General features: G+C 38.5%; 1 protein-coding gene and 1 long non-coding RNA gene across 7 annotated transcripts in view; one reads left to right on the forward strand and one right to left on the reverse strand.

The window, feature by feature from the left end:
- Nucleotides 1-3,026: 3,026 nt before the first annotated feature.
- On the forward strand, nt 3,027-13,458 carry LOC108264956 (uncharacterized). Its single transcript, XR_001812560.3, has 3 exons — nt 3,027-3,147; nt 11,526-11,721; nt 11,869-13,458. It is a non-coding gene; the product is annotated as an uncharacterized LOC108264956 (long non-coding RNA).
- The window catches only part of fnbp1a (formin binding protein 1a), a 33,462-nt gene continuing 18,108 nt past the window's right edge, over nt 6,236-21,589 (reverse strand). For 2 of the 6 annotated variants that reach the window (XM_017466960.3, XM_053680399.1), the window contains 8 exons: nt 20,496-20,675; nt 19,180-19,362; nt 16,765-16,779; nt 15,578-15,687; nt 15,217-15,349; nt 13,989-14,116; nt 13,706-13,845; nt 11,535-11,713 (listed from right to left, as the gene is read on the reverse strand). In XM_017466960.3, coding sequence (XP_017322449.2) covers nt 11,535-11,713; nt 13,706-13,845; nt 13,989-14,116; nt 15,217-15,349; nt 15,578-15,687; nt 16,765-16,779; nt 19,180-19,362; nt 20,496-20,675 — 1,068 coding nt within the window. Of the gene's footprint in view, nt 9,627-11,534; nt 11,714-13,705; nt 13,846-13,988; nt 14,117-15,216; nt 15,350-15,577; nt 15,688-16,764; nt 16,780-19,179; nt 19,363-20,495; nt 20,676-21,589 lie in introns of those variants that run through there. The other 4 variants (XM_017466964.3, XM_053680400.1, XM_053680398.1 and 1 more) reach the window with 3 other exon arrangements.

The following is a 21,589-nucleotide window of genomic DNA, read 5'->3' on the forward strand; positions in this document are numbered from 1 at the left end:
CTGGAACTAATGTCCGAGCTGCTGGATACTTAATGCACACCTTCTGATTAGTCAGATCTAAGAATTCAACAGCACTCTGGTATAAGCACACTTACAGATATCATTCTCAACACACACACTACTTTGTCAGTCGCATTTCACTATCACTGTTGATCTACGAACTGTCCACCACCCAAATACTGTACCATCTGGTCAGTTGAGGTCCTGTAGTGGTTCCTTTCCACTGATGGATGAGGTAGAGGGGGGCTGACTCATTGTGTATACCAACAGATGGGTTACAGTGAGTAACTGACCCACAAAGTGCAAAATGGTCAATGAATGTCTTCAAAGGTTCTTCAAAGGTTTCTTTGGCTAGTTAAGAGTTTTAGCTTGGAACTATTTCTGATAGTGTACACTCACTTGTTGGATTTCATAGAGGACATCTGAAGAACCCTTAAGAGTTCTAGATTCAGCCTTTTAGGGTGTACAACCTAGGTTGAGGTGGCTCCAGAGTCCCTGGCTGGATCCTGAACTTGGGGTACTGTCAGTATGGAGTTTCCATGCATGTTGTCCTCGTGTGGGTTTCCTCCAGGTTTTCCGGGTTCTTCTGTCCTCATAAAAACATGCTGGTAGGTGGGTTGACTATAGTAAATGGCTTGTAGGTGTGAATGTGTGTGTGCATGCACAATGGCTCCATATCCATTGCGACATTGATAAGGATAAAGCGGTTACTGAAGAATGAACGAATGAATGAAATGTAGGTGTATCTAAGGAATTGGCAGATGAGTGTACATACACTGGGAAAACCAAAAGAAGTTCAACTGACTCAAGTACCATCAGAGACATTTTAACAGCAGTGGACCTAATATTAATGACATATCTGTTATCATTGCTAGTTGTTGCTATGACAACAATGAAGGCTGGTGACTAACTCTTCCGCAGGATTTTTAATATGAATATAGAAATTTTCTGATGAAGGAAATGATTCGGCAGAAAACATATAAGTGAAGCATATCAGGCCTGTTCTTACTTATTGATTATTTTAATAAAAGCGGTAGTCCCAGGCATATAGTATAAGAAAAGAGAACTGTACTGTACTGTACCCTGCAATATACTGTACTGACCCCGCAATTTTTTTGACAGACATAACATTTGTGGAACAGCATTAAAACATAAACCTTCCACGCGTCGTAAAGCTGTCACAGCGAATGATGCTCATGACAATATGGCGGGCCGAGTGCTAATCTTGTGTGCGCGTTTCCATCACAAACTATGCTTAACCAGCCATCATCTAATGTGGAAGAAATGTGGCTTTTTGGAATAACACAGCAGGAAAGTTAAATTTATGTCCAGAGTGCTGCACAAGGAGTGGAGGAAAGCAGCACAGCATTTCCTGTGCAAGAGGAAGCAGGAAGTGGCTGGTGGATGGAGATACAGGAGCGCGCACAGTCCGAACAATACAAATCTTACCGAGTCAGGAAGCGGATCTGCGTCAGCTCTGACTGACAGATTTTAGAAAGGCCAAGCAGTGCCAAACCCGCAGAGGCCTGAGAAAATCACGGTTTCTTGCAAAGTCCAGCAAGCACACTGCGTCGGTTCTCATTTTTGATTGAAAGCAAATTTCTTTCTGTTCATTGCGAAACGGTTTCATGAAACCATGCAGCCTGTGATGCAGAGTTCTCTCAGAAAGACCAAATGAACTGAATAAACCAGTGAGTCTCAGTGGGACTTGGAGAGATTGTGGGAGGAGTTGTGCTCAATTGAGAAGTGTCAGACTTCCACAGTGTCATTGTTCCAGGAAAGTGACTCCCTGCTCACAGGCATTGAGATGAATTCATCTGTTTACTGCACATTATTACCTGACTAAATGCATTAATCAGCAGCAGACATTTCGGCAACCCTACCCTGACCCATCCTCACAAAAAGTCATTACGCTGAAGTTGCCTCAGGGCAGACACAGTCCACAATGAATGCTGAACCTTTTTTTTTTTTTTTTTGCTAGTAGAACAATGCTAGAAGAGGTGAGCGGTTAAGCATCATTAAAAAAAGCATCAAGTCAACTTTGAGCAACCTCTTATGCCTTTTGCATGATTTAAACGGCAATGAAAAAAAAATTGGGTTGATTTTTTTTCTAAAAGTAACAGCAGATTATTATCTTGCAGAAACACTTCCTGCCCTCTTCAGGGCGAGCTGTAATGAGTGAGTCTGGCAGGGATATGAGTTCAGCTCTTACATGCACGGTACAGCCACCATTAGCTGCCACCATTATTATTAGTTTTTTAATGTTGTGCTTTTTCTTTACTATTTTATTTTATTTATTTTATTTTTTTTACCTGTGCCTGCATTTCGATAGTGTTGTTTAATACTGACATATGTTAGCTTTTATGGGTGGAAAAATCACAGTTTATGACCGTTAAAGTTGAGAATAGCTTGTACATTTGCTAGACATATTAATCAGTACAGAACAAATGGCAATTTAAACAATATATACTAAAATATCCCTGCTATAGTGCAGTGTTTCAACTAATTTCCTTTCATCAGTGGTCTACAACTGACCGTGTAATACATAACAAATGATTTACTGCTACAATGAGTTACACATCAGCATATATATAGATATAAGTACACCAATGCCTGATATACCTATTTATATCCATTTAGTGTCCCTTAATGTTGCATTAAGAGCATTTTAAATTTATGAACTTATTTATGTCTTATTATAAACCCATACTACTAAAAACAGTTCTAGGTCCAGTGTTCTCTGGCCTGATGAACAGAAAGTCACACAATTAGGCAGGAAATGAATCCTGGGAGAACATGTGGGGGTTAGGGAGGGATACAAAAGTCTTGTGATATTTGGGTGGGGTTGCAAAACATATGTTTAAAAAAAAAAAAGTATAAAAAGAAACAAAGCTATTCAAACTTGATGGACTTGTTTTGAATTCCTCAGCTTCTAAGAGGCATTGCATTCCACAGTTAGAAAATAAAGCCCAAGACAAATACAGGAAGTGATGTAAGAAGTTCTCCTCTTTATCTGCCCTTCCCAGTCTTCACCTGCTGAACTAATTACATCCCCCTGAACCCCCCCCAATTGTAGGGCCCTGCAGGAGGAAAACATTTGTCTATGAGGCCATGCGTCCATGCGTCTATCACACACAGCAGGTCAAGGTGAGTGTTTGTGTATGTATGTGTGTGTGTGTGTGTGTGTGTTAGTAAATTACATTGAAACATTATAAATAGTTTTTGAATGGTATTTAAAATGAAAATGGAATGTTAGGAATAAACGAGCATCTTTTACCAACCGATGCATCGCAGTATCGTACCAATCTTTCTTTTTTTTTAAAAAATTAACATATGTTTTGAAAGACAAAACACTGTGATTGAGTTGATAGACATTTGGCTCAAATGCTCAGAAGAAGAGCAAGCTAGAGGTTTTCACAGGAACATTTTTGAAATCTCACTCCGGCCCACTACCTCCCATAAAACATTAGATCAATCCAATCTGCTGCAGCAAAAAAACTGACTAATCCCGCCTGCTCTTGCTAAAATGTTGTCCACTTCCACAAAAAAACTGCATCAATCCCAGCCACTTGTGCAAAATATTTAACTAATCTTGTTAATTCCCCCATAAATCTGATCAATTCTGTTTGCTCCAGTAAAAAAAATTGGCCAATCTGATCTTCTCCTGCAAAAAGAATGACCGATCCTGCCCACTTCCCATAAAAAAAAGTGTGGGGATTAAATGTGCAAAAAAATCTTAGCAAGTGAAAATATCTTGAATATAATCCAATTTATCTTAATTAGTATTATACAATTACAACAAACCAAATATATGATCATTAAAAACCTATTTCTGGACATTATTGCTCATTTCATGCTTGTAGTTTTCTTATTCTATTGATAGATAATTTTGCTTCCTTCTAGAAATAAATACTTAAAATGAGTAAAATTATCTGCCAATAAAATGAAGCCTATTTCAAGCTTGAAATGAGTACAAATGGCTTGGAATAGGTTTAACGGTCTTATATTCGGTTTATTGTAATCTTATAATAGGAAATACTAGATAAATTTGACTATATTCAAGGTATATCTACTCGCTAAGATGTCATTTTTTTTGCAGTGCACCACTCCCACTAAAAAGTTTTAATCCTGGGAACTCCTACAAAAATTCTGATCAATCCCACCCACTACTGCAAAAGATTTGACCAATCCCATCTGCTCCTGTTAAAGGTTTGTCCAGTCCTGCCCGATTCCACAAAAAAAGTCTGACCAATCCAGACAATTACCACAAGAAAGTTTGAACAACCACAGGCACGCTCCCAAAAACATTTCAACAATACCACCCACTCCCTATAAAGTTTTGACCAATCCCACCTGCTCCCACAAAAAAGCTTGACCAATTCTGTCCACTCCCACAAAAAGTTTGACTAATGCCAGCTAGTCCCTAAAAAAAACCTCCTCTCTGCTCCCACAAAACATTTGCCCGCTTATAAACCTGCCCAATCCAGCAAAACAAAAAGTTTAACCAATTCCACTCACCCTATAAATATTTCACCAATCCCGCCCACTCTGCAATAACTTTTGACCAATCCCGCCTGCTCTCTCAAAATCGTTTGGCCAATCCCAGTAATCTCACTCCGGCTTGAATTGATGCACCTCTTGAACACACCCTCTGTTAGGATCCTTGTTTAAAACTCTTCCATCACGTCTTGAATGTCTGTTACAGTGACATTTATAAGTTTCAAAATTCTATGGTTATTTAAATATGATTAAGTTGCATCAAGTTTTAATAGGCTATACAAAAAATAAAAGCATAGAAATGAATAAAAATGCATGATATAAATATGTGTATTAAATCCAGTGACTGCAGCTGTAGATGTCCCACTGTGCTCATTATGAGCTTGCAGCACTGCATAGAATTATAAATGAAGTTACACAGTAAAACATACAGTTTCAGTGCTCTGATCTACAAACACACATTATAATCTAATCTAACTGCTGTCTGTTTCAGTCTTAACATTAGTCAGAAACAATTTTCATTTTTAAAAGGAATTATTTTTAGAATTAAATTGATTTTTCTATGGAAGCCCATTTTCACCACTTATAAAACCTCAGACAAAATAATAATAATAATAATAATAATGATAATAATAATGATAATACTTATTATTATTATTATTATTATTATTATTATTATTATTATTATTATTATTATCATCATTCGTATTATTATTGTTGTTGTTGTCGTCATCGGCAGCATTTGTTATTATTATTATTATTATTATTATTATTATTATTATTATTTTGAGATACTCATAATTCTGAAATGCATAATTTATAAGGCATAATTATGAGATAAAAAGTCCTAAATGTGGCATAACAAATCATAATTTTGAGATACTAGACGTCATAATTGAGATAAGTCACAGTATTGAAATACTAAATCATAGTATTTCGTATTTCAAAATAATGAGTCAGACTTCTGGCATACTGTTGGTATGGTTCTAACATAAGACAGTATCTCAAAATTATGGCTTGTTATCTTGTAATTATGACCTAGTATCTGCAAATTATGAGATCGTATCTTGGAATAATTACGTTGTATCTCATAACCATGGTGTAGTTTCTCATAATTATGACCTAGTATCTCAAAATTATGGCTTGGAATCTCATAATTATGACATAGTATGTTGAACTTATGACTTGGTATTTCATAATAAGATTTAATATCTCAATTATGACTTAGTATCAAAGAATTATGACTTGATATATCATAATTATGACTTTGTATCTCATTATAACTTAGTATCACAAAATTATGATTTGGCATCTCAGAATTATGGTTTGTATCTCCAGATTATGACTTAGTATCTCATAATTATAAGACTATACAAAAAATGGCTTTTAAGGTTAATCACTTAACCTGAATTTTACTCATTATCAGTTTCAGAAAGCAGTCATGAGTCAGGTGTGTGTATTTATATTTATAGATGACGTGAAATATTTCATGCAGCTTGAGAATGGATGTCTGTGTATATCAGCAGCTGTAGCTTCAACTGCCCTGCGTTGCCATCTACTGGCAAAAAAAATGATTACTTATTAATTATTTGATTACAGAAAAATAGCATTAAATACTAACAAAAATATAGAACAGAGTTTTAAATATGTACTAAACAGAATAATTGAATTATTATAATCAATGATATTATTAATATAATAATTAAGATTTATACAACACTCAATGTTGACACAGCAGTATATTTCACAATGGCCTTTAATTTGATTAATTTGCACATAAAAAGGTGATGCATTTTACAATGATTCTGTTTTGAAAATTGAATAGAATTAAGCTCTATTATTACTAATAAACAGGGAGCAGCTGGGATCAACACTGACGTTACAAGGCTCTGATATCTTGGCAGTTTGGTGTTTATGAGAAAGTCTTGAAGGGAAGAGAGAGTCAGAAAATCCAAAGCACAATACAGAGAATGCACTCACGCACATACACATGCGTGCGCACGCACACGCACCCACCCACACACACACACACACACACACACACACACTCAAACACGCAGCTCAGCACTGCAGTACTCTTTCTTTATAAATGGAGATAAACCACAATGTTAGTCATTCAGAGCTGATTCAAACAGCAGCCCAAAAGCCATCAAAAATGAGGTAACTATTTGTTTTTAACATCAGCTGAAATTACTGCAAAATGACGTTGATCAAAAAGAAGCATTTTGATTTTCATATAAAAGAAAAAGTGAAGAAAAAAAAAAAACAACTTAGGGAGCATGAAGCAAGTGGCCATGCACGAGTGGCGAAAATAAAACCTTTGAATTCAATAGAAAATGAATAATAAATAAAGTAAACCACAGGCACGAACACAACTGAAGAAGCAAGTTCGCCTGTCAGGAAGTGAAGGCAGGAACTTGCTGGACCCCTAAGACTGGCACAGACAAAGAGACGGGGCAAGCATGCATGCGCAGAAACACAGCACCAGCTGGAGAACATCATCAACATCGAGTGAACGCACCACTACAGCTACACGACACACGGCTATGGCCACGGCCACTGAGCCCACAGAGAGAGAGATTGAGATTGAGAAAGTGAGAGAGAGAGAGAGAGAGAGAGAGAGAGAGAGAGAGAGAGAGATCGAAAGAGAGAGATTGAGAAAGTGAGAGAAATTGAGAAAGAGAGAGAGATCGAAAGACAGAGAGATTGAGAAAGTGAGAGATAGAATGAGTAAGAGACAGAGAGAAAGATTGAGAAAGAGAGATTGAGAGAGAGTGAGAAAGAGAGAGATTGAGAAAGAAATTGAGAAAGAGAGATCGAAAGAGAGAGAGATTGAGAAAGTGAGAGAGAATGAGTAAGAGACAGAGAGATTGAGAAAGAGAGAGAAATTGAGAAAGAGAGAGAGATCAAAAGAGAGATCAAAAGAGAGATTGAGAAAGTGAGAGATAGAATGAGTAAGAGACAGAGAGATTGAGAAAGAGAGAAAGATTGAGAGAGATTGAGAAAGAGAAAGAAATTAAGAGAGATCGAAAGAGAGAGAGATTGAGAAAGTGAGAGAGAGAACGAGTAAGAGACAGAGAGAGATTGAGAAAGAGAGAGATTGAGAGAAGTTGAGAAAGAGAGAGAGAGAGAGAGATTTTGAAAGAGAGAAAGAGAGAGTAGAAAAAAACTACAATGAAAGAGCAAGAGATGGATGGAGAAAAAAAAGGGATGCCAAAAAACAGACTTAAAGTGAGAAAAAGTAAGAGACAGGAAGATGAAGACAGGAAGGGTAGAGAGAGGAAACTACAAAGAATATTTGCGCTTTTCCACCAGACAGTGGGGTACGATAACAAATCCCTCATTCTAGATTATCTATCAAGAGAATTCTCCATTCTGATTGGCCAGAAGGTGTTGATTAATTTTCTATAACAGCAACTCGCATGTTTATACGAATTCGCTTGTTCTAATACATAATCATTACTATAGTAACAACTCATTCACATGGACCTGTAAGATTACCTGAAATCTAAAAGATTAGGTAATCTTTTTCTTGTTTTAAGTGTTGTTTGTCTTGAACAAAGGAAAAACATATAATCCTTGCTATAGTGAAGCTTCCTGTAAGGAGACAGTTATTAACATTTATGGAAGGAGTCTCCAGCGTCAGCACTTTGTAACAGTCAGTAAGAAGACTTTGCATTTAGCAGTCTCACTAGATGTATTTTTTTGTATTGTAAAGAAGAGGGGCTAGTGATGGAGCGAGCGAAATAAAACACAGCAGGATGTGTTATAGGAAAAAAAAAAAAAATCACCTTTGTGGCTGTTGATTATTTTCCTAAGTGTTTTATTATTCGCTAAATACCTACACTGAATGTGTGAAGTGCACGATGTGTCTCACTTGAGATTACAGAAACGGCGTTCCAACTTGTTCTTTTTGTTGGATTTTAATATCACAAAGAAAACCGGCATTCTCATGAATTTTTTTTTTTTTTTTTTTTTTACTAAAGATAAATATTGGCACCCTTTACTTACTTATGCTCTGCAATTACAGCAGACCAGCGAATTCACTCTGTTTCTTGATTAGTACGAGTCATCGGAGGTAGACAAGCGGCTGAGCCGCACACATACTTATCGACGTATCTAATCGTGTTTATATGCCGAGTGTTCTGCTATTTAAACCACCTCACAACCTTCACAAAACTCCGCCTACTTTTACAGCTAGCCAATGGACAATGGACACAGGGACTCAACCAGTAGATCTAGATTTGGATTAGTAACTGTACTATATCGCGCCGCAGTGTCCAATGCAAAAGCGCTATTAGTTTGAGAGAGAGAGAGAGAGAGAGAGAGAGAGAGAAAAGTGAGAGAAAGACAGGAGATGTGGCGTATACACACAATACAGGGAAGAAAGTGAGCATGAGTGAGTGAGTGAGGTGGCACTGCTTTCACCTCTGTGAGGAAAGAGTGACCGACTGAAGGACTGCAACTCTAAAGCTGCCCGCTTCAACCACTTCACTCAGATTTAGTCACAAAAAAAACCCACCATTTTGTATATGATATATGATATACCTTTAAAAATAACAACCCTCCCAACACCCGCCCACTTAACCCACCCTAACATTTAAATGCTTTTCGGTTTTCACAATGGCCTGATAAATACGTTCATAAAAATCATTGCCCTAGGGATCCTCAAGAACCTTCTGCAGGCCAGAGAAAGACAGCAGCTACTGGATCATGACTATTATGCGAACCAGCTTGACTAGAAGCACGTCACGGTCCTGTATCTGATTCTGAGGACTAGAGATTAGAACTAATGGCTCTGGTCAGACAGCAAGCAGCAACTACACAAGGCTGAGAAGTCTAGGCTCACACGAGAAGCAAGCTCTGCAAATCATTAGCACACGGGTTATTTAAAAAACAAACAAACAAACAAACAAACAAAAAAAAAAGATCTCAGACAATATTCCGCGCAGGTGTGTTTTTTCTGCCTCTGGCCCGAAGAAGAGGAGATTCAGAGTTTGTGTTAAGAATGGATCGGCCTGTCAGACGGCCTCACACAGCACCTCTCTGACTACGCATTAAAGAGCAGGATGTTTCACGCAAGGACGCTTGCCCTGCCACTCCTGTGCCAGCCAAACGCTTTTAGGGATCTGCAAAGAAAAGAACAAAAAAAAAAGAAGCAAAGAAAAAACAAACAAACAAACAAACAAACAAAAAAATCACACAAGATGTTAGACATGTGGCATAGGAATACCGTCATTTCTGGAGACAATTTTTAAGACACTTTTTATTTGCCCACAAGCAGGTGATGTGACTTTTACAGCTTATTAAATACAAAATGCTTTGACCATCCTGTATTTCTAAGTAAACTTAGAAATGTCTGTGTGGTGCTATGAACCTGCCTGGGTTCTGCGTCGACCCCATGAGAACCGACTGAGAAGGGCTCAGGAAAAAAATAGCTTCTATGACAGCATTATTTTATTGCTAATGCAGCATTACACGTCACTACGTGACTTTGTCGGAAGGTCTCGGCCTGCGTGAAGTTATCCAGACGATGCGCACTACACCTGTGGTGGAAGGGTCTTCTACTCGATTACGTCTAACAGTCCAAAAAATACAGTACTAACCCATGACAATACTTTGTCGCCGTTTTCCTCATGCATACGTCAATCCATCACCTAGCCGGTGATCAAAAAAGTGTCAGTGTTAATATTTCCTGCTGTATCAGTCTATAAAGCAGTGAGGCAGAATTTACAGCTACTATTGCTTTACAGAAAAAAAAAAGAAAGAAAAAAGACGATGGACAAGCTTTAATCTTACAGCGACAGAAAGCCTGTATGCGTTAAAAAAGCATGCAGAAGCAGCTGCAATCACATCAACACTATTAGCATCGGAAATCACGAGATGTGCTTTATTTTTTTTTTCGCTTTGCGTCATTTAAATCGTCATGGAAATGTCTTCAACTGGTTCGTCTTGCCAGATGTGATAAGAACTGCATGCAAAACGTTTCCAAAAACCGTGGACTCTTTTATTCTCTCACGCACGTCGTTTTGTTTATAGCACTTTAACTACTCTAGCTTGGTTTAGCTGCTGTCTCAAATCAGAGATCGTGGAAAATGTAAAGCTATTCAAAGCTAAATTTGTTATGAGCATGCAGGAATTAATGTAGCTAGTTCTTTTCTTCTTTTTTTTTTTTTTAAATTATGACTATACACGTTTAGCTTGAATCTAACTGCTTGGGGGAAAACGTTGTATATTTATTAGTTAAACAAATACAAAGAAATAAGTACCTGAGTAAACGTTAGACTAGACATTGTTCTTTCATGCTTGCTCGTAGAGTATTTACATTGATATAATTTAGGATTTTAAACACTGAAGTACAGAAACTGTAATAAAAATTGAAAATGTCTGGGGTTTTTTTTTTTTTTTTGAAATACAATCTGATATTTGACTGGAGCCTCACAACACCGTTATTGCTGACTGTCAATATCTCTTTACTAAATTTAAAGAATTTGCTTAGCTCAAAATGAAATATTACCTGTGGCTCAGCCATAGACAGACATATAAACATACATGGTTTTGTTTTTTTTTGTTTTTTATACAAAAACAACCACAATACCCAAAGATATGATATGAAATGTAAATTAAGCAGCGTTTTCTACCAGCACACCTCAATGGTGGCTCTATTGCCTTCTCATCCTTATGGACAGAAAAGTCTTTTTTCCCCCCACTCTTTTTCGCACTGAGGGAGAGAGATGCAAAATAAAGAAGCCTATAAATACTGACACAAATAGTCTGATATGCTACATGATATGTTGCACATTCAGTCCACTTCCTGTCCTATAGGATGGAGGTGGTTTTTCAGATAGCTCCTAGTCCGTCCAGCTCTCTCTCTCTTGCATTCTTATATGCAAAAAAAAAACAAAAAACATTTTAAAAAGCAGAAATGGCCTAAAGTGAAGCATATACACCATCCTCCTGGCCTATAAAAATGGCCAGAGGACAGGGATAGTCAGAAGAAGGCGCTGATGCTACGCATGTTGTTTTAGCTCTGTGGGTTAAATATAGGTCATGGCACCTTTGGAGTTGGCGTCAAAGCAGAGCTTGATGTAGGACGTGGGCACGTATCCCTCCTCGTCCTCGTTCCTGCGCACACGAGTCCAGCCGTCGCCTTTGTCCTCCTCGATCACGTACAACATCTCGCCTTCCGCCATTGGGATGGTGCCCTCGTTCTGACCTAAAGAGGTGAGGAAGTTAGGGGACATGTTTTAGGAATATACATACAAACAACATACTCAACATACTGAACAGTCATGTTCTGTTCACTACCAAATAGATGTCCATAGCTGTAGATGACTCAGCAATACAGTAACAGTTAACCTTTTTTCACAGGACGCTGTTGTTCTATTCCACCGGCCGTATGGAAATCGACTTATCAGACATTTTCAATCAGTATAAACAACTGAATTTTTGTATTGCCGCAAGTCTGTTATAAGATTAGTCAGGACAGTGTTGGGTTTCTGTGTGTAGAGTATCGTGACTCTGTGTTTAGCTGCTGGTGAGCAGGGTGATGGGAAAGGGGAGGAGTGTGAGCCTCGTGCTTGGCCAACAATTCACACCTCTCCACAAAACATTGGTACAGAGATAAAACGGATAGTACAACTAAAGCTTTTTTGATACTAAAACACTGTATGTAACTGCCACAATAAATTTATAATATTTAAACGTAGTAGGCTTGGTAAAATCAAAGAAGAAATACTCATGAAAAACTGCAAATTCTTAAAGCCCAGAGGGTCTACTTTCATCTGAGCAATTAACCACTACTGTGGCGTGTGACATCACTAATAAATTCAATGCTGAACATAGGCACCGCCAAAACAGGCACAAACTCCATTTTTTGGCCTCTGGTGTAAAAAAAGTTAAGCAAAAACCCCGCAAATTTGTGGTTAGAAATGATTGCACCATTGTTTAAATTGGTGGAGATGCACAACGGGTGTGTGGTGTTCAAAATGCAATAATACGATACGATATTTTCAAACTGAGAATGGCAGGATATTTTCAGACCTCCTTTGTTCAAAATGGTGCCTGCTTTGTCACCTGTCCAAACTCCCTCTTAGTCCAGATGCAATGCTAAAACAGTGCTTTACCAACTCCAAGGTTACCAGTTCAACACTATATGGCCAAAAGTATGTGGACACCTGACCTTCACACCCAAAATGTAGGTCTTCCCCAAGGTGTTGCCACAACATTGGAAGCACACTATTACCTACAATGTATTTGCATTCCCTTCACCGGAACTAAGCAGCCAAAACATGTTCCAGCACGATAATGACAACTGTGGTCCTTGAAGACATGGCTGGCCAAGCCTGGTGTGTCCTGCAAAGAGCCCTGACCTCAACCTCACTGAACACTTTTAGTTAGGCCTTGTGACAATAATAGCGATTAAACTACTGAAAACCTTTGCCTTGCAGTGTATATTATTAGATCATAACTGTAGATATGTAATATGGAATAAAATATGGAAAATGTTGTTCTTTGTAATACAAGCTGTGCAATTTGAGGCTTTATTAGTCATAAGTATATGCGTCTTATATATAACACTGAGCTTGCTCTCTCATTATGAGACACACCGAAATACAATACTCTGATTATAAAATACAAGCCAAGTGCTGTACTTAAGTATGGTACTTGATATTTAGCATCCTTTTACTGAGCTGTACCTGTAGGCCTGCTCTCCAGGATGCTGTTAGTGCTATTGTTTTGGTCATGCTTTCTACACTAGTAGTCAAATCATATGGTTCCTCATATATCTCAGAGTTCCTTCTTTTAATCTCTGCCCAACTCTTCTACTGTAATCTGACTATCTGGTCCAGCAAGAGAAAGATATATTTCTGGAACTGTGTAAATTACTGTTGTTAAATGATCTCTATAGAAATTTCATTGAAACCGTGATTAGACAAGTTGGGAAAGTTTCATATGGGGGGGTGAGGGGGGGGGATAGTGTTGTTGAGTAAAATCTTCACATAATTCATTTTGAACTGAAAAGAATATAAGGGTTATGAAAGCTAACTGAGGTCAAGCAGCGTCATGGTAACTGATATTCTCCTACAAGTTTGACTCAACTGCTCATGAATTGATCTTTGAACAGATTAGCATTTTGGCAGATAAAAACAAAATCTCAAGAGATAAAAAATGTGCGCTCCATCCTCTAGGATATTTCTGCCGCTACCTTCGAAAGGGTAGAGAGCCTTGCACGTTCCTATGGTGGGTAAAGGTTCTTCATCGTCGAACTCGTCGTCGAACTCAGTGCTGCGGGACTTGAACTGCACCGTCTCCGTGCTGGGGTCTTCCGTATAGCTGCCGTCCGGACTGTGCACAGAAGACATGTAATACATACAACAGTCCAAATGAATACAAAGTTAATAAGGGCGAGGAGACAGAATACCACAGGGAGACAAGCAGGCAGGGTGTGTGAGTGTGTGGACGTGCGTGCGTGCGTGCTTCAGGAGTACCTCTCTCTGTTCTGCGCACAGCTGTTAGCGACGTTGGCTGCGTTTCCCTGTGAATCAAAAGGCGCGCTTTGTCTCCGCAGAGTGCTGTCCTTCTCCAGCAGCTTCCTCTCCACGTCTGTTAGCCAGGTCTATGAGGAGACGAGAAGAACATGGACATTAGTCAATCATGTTACTTCAGTTACAATTAAAAAGCACATTCAGGCGACATGTAACTGGAATAAAAACATGATGTGATGGGGTAAATAATCAGCAACATCAGAGTTACTGTTTATTTACTGTTTAGGTTACTGTTTTATTATTCGCCTATAACAGTAGGTCCTAAAGTGTCACGTCATACGTTTTAGATGTTTACGTTACGTTTCATTTAATGTTGTGGAATGTCCGGTAAACGAGTTTGTTTCTGTTCTCCATAGTTCCCATTTAGGCATTCTTTTCCACATGGGCCACATGTATACCCTTCAATATTTATGCCTAAAATGAATTTCTCAGGGTTGTATTAAAAATGAAAGTTCAAGTAGCTTATAAAAGGCTTAGTTAGATTCTAAAAGCGTTTAAAAAAATGGGCTAATTAAAAAAAAGAAAGATTTCTTTAGTATTAGAGTCATTCACAAATCGGTTTAGCATTAGAAACAGCTCCTAAACCTGAGATCATTTCGGACGAGCCTAGAAGACTCGGATCTCACCGAGACCCAATGACAAACAATTCTAAAACACCAGCAATTAAAAAATTTAACATCTTTGCATAAAAACATATCCTAATGGGGGGGGGGGGGGGGGACTACATAGAAAATTACACTTGCATGAATTCTATGAACTTAATGGGATCCAGGATTTGCTTTAAAAAAAAAACAAAAAACATTTGTCTCAGATACAATTAGTGCAGTTTTATGAGCTGCAAGTTTTATTAAGCATCTTGCAGATCCAGCCATGGTTCTTCTGCAGACTTGGACTGTCGCACTCGTGTTTTATTTTTGCAGCAAAATCCAGTAGTCTTCATTGTGTTTTTTTTTTGTCTTAAAAACACTTAATATGCTGCTTTCTTTACTGACATACAAACATTTTTCTGTAACATTTCATTTTGTGTTGTAAAAATAATGTTTGGAAATCTAAAATGTTTTTAGTACTGACTCTCTCTCTCTCTCTCTCTCTCTCTCTATATATATATATATATATATATATATATATATGAATTGATCTATATCTATATATGAAATGATATGAGCCTTACCTCATATTTGTGCGCCTCGAGCTGGAATTTCTCGATACTCTGCCGCACCTCCTCTAAACGTGGGTCCACACTGTTGGGGTCGCCCATGTGAGGGTTCTTGATGTACACTTCCTTCATTTTATTCAGTGCGTCCCTGCGGTCAGTAACAAGAGAAACATTATGTGGCATTGGTGCTGGAACGACATAGTTTTATAGTAATTCCTGGAAGAACATTGGACTTTCACTAATGCTTCCAAATTAAATCTGGGGCTGATGACAGCCTTGGAGTTGAAATAAATCTGCTTTGTGGAAAGTGTGTGAGAGTTTTGTGTGTGTGTGTGTGTGTGTGTGTGTGTGTGTGTGTGTGTGTGTGTGGACATACCTCTGATCCATCTCTTTCTGGATGTCTTTGCTGATGTCATTAAGCTTGGCCTGCAATTTCTTTCGCCTTTGCTCTGGGGGTAAATGACTGTAATCCTCCTGGACTGTTCCCTAAACGCACACACACACACACACACACACACAGAGTTCAGGAGAGTTGAAATTAGTGCTGGCCTGAATAATTTGAATCCTCAAGTATCTGCTTGCTAGGTTGGTGTTCTTTCTTATTTACTATTCGGAAGCTTTGTCCTTTTTTAAGCCACAAAATCCGATCTACAGCCTAATCTACAATAACTGTCATCAGCAAATGTCATCTTTAGATAGAACATTCTGGAAAATGTTAAAAATAATACTAATAATAGTAAGAAGAAGAAGAAGAATTTAAAAATCAGTTGTACCTACAGTTGAATGTATCTATGTCAATATGTCACTTTTCACATGGATAATGAAGCTAAGTGAGCAAAAGATGCCCAACAAACGAAACCCTTGGTTTCATTTTCATTGTTAGAAGGAGTCTCCAGTATCAGCACTCTATAAAAGAGGTAAAGCTGTAACTTCTCCAAGTTGTTGTTTTTGGTCTTATTGCCTTTAAGAGAGAATGTGAGGGAGTTATATTTTTTATATAGTTGCTAAAATGTAAGTGATAACAGGAACTAACTTGAAAAAGTAAATGAAAAAAATTATTGGCAAATTTCTGTGGTATAAGAAGAGCAAAATCGATATAATACAGCGTTGCCACCTACTGGATATACTTTAAACTTCAGTTAAAAAAAAAAACACTTGCCATTGTGGCTAATCATGAAATCCATTTATTTCCGTTTATTGTTTTTAAAGGTGCTTTTGAGAGCATGTTTTTGGAGCATTGAGTACATACTATGAAAACCTAATATAATAATAATATAAAATGAAACTGTCACACTTAATCAACTAGCTCTTGCCTTCTAAAGCTGCCTTTTTTAAAACCTCTCCTCCGACCCTTTTGCGTGCAAATTCGTCATGTTATATAAACATAAAAACATCTGTAAGACCTACTACAATGCATAAGCAAGTCTAATCGTTAAATCATCTCTAAGACACTGAAAATCACCTTTTGTATTGTTTCAGTTTATAATGACTCTCACAAAGTAGGAACGATAAATAAAAGGCTCAAGAATAGTAAGACACGTGATAGTAGACACTTACACTTACCAGCTTCAGGGAGAGCTGCGTGCAAAGGAACGCAAACAAAACACAACAGAGAAAAACCTCAAATCAATTCAATCTTTACAGATCCCTACATGACCACAGCATAGATTATTTTATGATTATAAGCTAACTATTCAAATATAAGGACATCTCTTAGCAAATATTTAACATCATTTTTAATTTTTGAACACTTTATATTTTTTAACATTCCATCCACAGATGCCAATGACCTGTATATCAAAAACGTCATATAAACTGCACTTTCTGGTTTTATTCAAACTGCACTTTGATATCATTTATATATTTTAGATTACTGACCTTTATGTTAAACCTGTTGAATCATTATGGATATAATAACAAAATAATGACCATTGTAGCTTTGATAGTAGTTAATACTTATAGCTACCACCGTAGGCTCGTTTACAAATAAACCAAATCCAAGGGTGGATAAATGAGACATTTTTAATTCACCTGCCAAGCAGGTAAAAGCTTGCCCAGTCAAAGGTTTTGTTGCCTGGAAAACGAAACATCTATGCTAAAAATGGTAGCTAGTTTGTGTCTGAGGTAGCAAGTTACTGGCCAAGCTCTGGTTATGGTAAATGGTCTGCACTTATATAGCGCTTTTTTAACCTTAGCGGTTCCAAAGCGCTTTACACTGTGACTCATTCACCCATTCACACACGCACTCACACACCAATGGTAGCAGAGCTGCCATGCAAGGCGCTAACTTGCCATTGAGAGCAATTTGGGGTTCAGTGTCTTGCCCAAGGACACTTCGGCATGTGAAGTCATGTGGGTCGGGAATCGAACCGCCAACCCTACGATTAGTGGACAAGGCGCTCTACCACCTGAGACACAGCTGCCCCTACGGCCACCGCTGCCACCATTATGAGCTGTAATACACCGATCAGTCATAACTGCCTAATTAGCCACCTGCCTAATATTGTGTAAATCCCCCTTGTGCCGATTAAACAACTCTGACCCGTCGAGGCATGGACTCCACAAGACCTCTGAAGCTGTGCTGTGGTATCTGGCACCAAGAAGTTAGCAGTAGATCCTTTAAGTTCCGAGGTAGGGCCTCCGTGGATCGGACTTGCACTCCACTCCACAAGACCTGCCGTTTTGGAGATGCTCTGACCTAGTCGTCTACCCATCAAAATTTGGTTCTTGTCATAGTCGCTTGCCCATTTTTCCTGCTTCCAACACATCAACTTTGAGAACTGACTGTTCACTTGCTGCCTAATAAATCCCACCACTTCACAGGTGCCATTGTACAAGATAATCAATGAATGTTAGTCACTTCACCTGTCAGTACTTTTAATGTTACGGCTGGTGTTTCATTCTAATATTTGGTTCTGGATAGCGTCTTTGTTTATTCTCGAGTAACTCTGAGACTTCTATGACAGCTTTACACCGCACTTTATTTTCTGAAAATGTCATCCGTGCAAGCTAATTAAGCTGACAAGTAAAAGCTGTGTAGTGAAGCAGCTGGTGAGATTTGAAATGAGTAGCGTGTGTTACAGTTACAACACTGATGTGTGTCGCACCAGCGTGAAGCACGTTTTGGAAAGAGTGGGGCTTTTTTTTCTGTCTCTGGAAGCTGAAATGCTTCGCTTCTATTACATGTTGCTGAATCACACGACAGAAACACCTAGGTGTCATTACTGCACTCGCTAGTGTGATTACATCTGATTACATTCAAATCTTTATGTAGATTCAATTCTATTTGGTTTATTCAGCGATTCCCATCATTTCCAGTGATACCTTCTTATTTATTGATTTATTATTATTATACACTCACTGTCCATTTTATTAAGGATACCTGTACACCTGCAAATTTATGCGATTATTCATGCCGATCAGCTAATCATGTGGCGACAGTGCAATGCATAAAAGCATGGAGGGTGAGATCTGGACGGTTGTAGTTAAAGTCTATGTCCGCTGTAGCCTCAGATTTCTGTTCGTGGCTGACAGAAGTGGAACCCAATGTGGTCTTCTGCTGTTGTAGCTGTAGTTTCATGTGTTGTGCATTCTGATGCTTTTCTGTTCACCACGGTTATAAGGAGTGGTTATTTGAACTACGGTAGACTTCCTGTAAACTCGAACCAACCTGGCCATTCTCCTCCGACATCTGTCATTTTTTGCCAGCAGACCTGATGCTCCATGGATGTTTATTTTTCACACCATTTGAGTAAATCTCTCAAATACGTCTGGCACCAACACCCGTTCCACGGTCAACGTCACTGAGCAATGAGCACTAAGCATTATGCTGTTGCGACATGATCGGCTGACTAGATAATTGCATGACTGAGCAGAGGCAGAGGTGTTCCAATTAAAGTGGCAGATGAGTGTATATCTATTTTTTTACTTTTAGATTTTTTTTTAGATTGACTTGCAGCGGTTCCTTCAGGTCCTTACCCCACGCTTGAGGCTTCTCAGGCACTGCATCTTGTGTTTGGAGCTCATGAAGTCGTTGAGGCGCTGTCCGAGCGGCTCCTTGCTGTGCGGGGGCGAGTGCGGCCCGTTGGCCAGGCCTTCTGGAGAGGGCGACGTGGGGGGAGGGGGAGGGGGCTGACGAGGCGACGCTAGCAAAGACATAAGCTGCACGTGACGGAGCGATGGAGCCACGGTCACAGATGGAGGAGTGGAGAAACACAGAAGGAGACAGAGATGGAGGCATAAGGACAGAGAGAAACACCAGAGGAACCCAGCAACAAGCTGACAGTAGGAGCGTTGACGAAAAACGTCAGAGTCCACTAACAAGTCCTGTGCTTATTTTTTTCAAGTGCTGTCAAAAACGATTATCAATGTCTTTCACGTCAAAAAGGTATATATTAGAGAGAGATTTCTTAAACAGCTAAAAATGAATTCGTCGCAGTTTCAAATGAGCGACGAATATTTACAATGTGGAAGAATTTTTTAAAAATAAAATAATAAAATAAACCCTACAGATGACAGCGGATGCTGCAGTAAGTAAAGCCCTGATCAGGAATTGTTGAAAATACTTATTACAATTTAAACAATAACTTTAATATTTTTTATTGGACGAATTATGATGAAACAATTATTTATGATAAATAAAACTACATTAACAAATACATTTTAAATAATAATAAATAAGTGAGCTTTTAAAGTGTTAGTGTTATTCAAAGACTCTGATAAGCAACTTTCTGCCTGCAGTGGAAAAAAAGAATAAATGCAGTTGCTCTGGATAAGAGTGTCTGCCAAATGCTATAAATCCTTAAAATAGCATTTTAACTGTAAGATTTTTTTTTATATCTTACCCTATTCGGGATCAAATTTAAACTAGATTTAAGGTGGCAGGAAAGAACCCTATATGAGGTTTGATTTCCAGCCACTCAATATGCTTGTAATGTATTTGACTTCATTTGTAAGTGATTCTGAGTAAAAAAAAAAAGTGTGCTTAATGAGTCAGTATTAATTAATGTGTAGTGTTATGATTTGAGAGGATGATGTGTTGACACCTTTCTTTCACCAGATGGAGACATTTTCCAGACAGCTGATTAGTAGACCTACTGTAAGTGCTTTAAACTAACAGATTTCATGATCTACCCTTTATTACTTGATCTGCTAGAGGAGTGAACAGCTAAGTCTCAGATTTTTTTTGTCCTTTAACAAAACAAATGCGTTCAATCAGCTCATAGCTTTGGGTCTACGTCAATTCTGCACCTCTGTGCAACCCAAACACTAGGACATTCAGCCAGGTTCTATACCTTATTTCTCTTAATTAAAGGCCACAGCTTGCTTCGGCTCCTGCGCCGACTCTCTCCACGTGCGTTCAGGAAGCTGGACTCGGACACGGCTCTCTTCATGGACACACTGTAGTCCTCGAAGTCTACATCGCCCGGGGGCTCAAAGCCTGACTTGTACGTCTCTACCACCTGCTTGGTGTCCTGAGGTTAAAAACATGGATGGACAGAAACGGACACGTATTACATTTGATTTTGTTAGCGCTTTTGTAACAGCATTACAGGAAAGAGACAGGGATTAGTCCTAAATTAAGAGCCTACAGGGAATAAAATGAATTACATTTGATTATGAAAATAATCTGATATCAGGTAAACATTACTAGATACATACATTTGTATGATGCATATACAAACCATTACATATTTAACGGGAAAAGTCGTACAATGCAGAGTGACAATAATTATAAACAGACTATAAAGTGCTAGAGTGAAAGTCTAGCAGACTTCATACTACATTTTGTTAAGTAGCATTGATTTTCTTAACTGGAATTAATTCAAGGTCTAAAGCCAGTATGCATTTTTGGCCCGCAAATCCTGTAAAGAGGTTTCATATTGCCTTGACACTCATACTTTAGCATTTTATCAAGCAATGCACATTTTGTGATGCACTCAGGATACAGAGACCTCCCATGAAGGTTAGTCAAGTCAGAGGTTCAATAACGAAACATAAAATGTAAAAAATTTACAGACTCGAACAAAGCAAACCAAATATAAGATATGCGAACGGCGGACATCTCAATTCTTCAACTTAATTCACGTTTACAATCAGTATACTGGTGACATCCATATGTCATATCCATTTATGTCTATAAAACCTCCAGAGTGGAGATGATGAGAGAAAAGTCAACGGAGAAGGAAACTATCTAGTGTGTGTTTTAGTCTGAGCTTCTAAATCTGAAATAAAGGTGCAACCCTGAGTCACGTGAAGCCACACAGGAGCTTAAGCCCAATCACGGCTCATAAGCCACTTTAGATCTGCAGAGAAAGTGAGTCAGTTACTCTCTCCATCTGTGACACTCGGCCAAACCGCAGCCATGTGAGCGCTAGCTCAGGATTTA

This window comes from Ictalurus punctatus, chromosome 5, assembly GCF_001660625.3.
Source record: "Ictalurus punctatus breed USDA103 chromosome 5, Coco_2.0, whole genome shotgun sequence".
Lineage (NCBI taxonomy): Eukaryota > Metazoa > Chordata > Actinopteri > Siluriformes > Ictaluridae > Ictalurus > Ictalurus punctatus.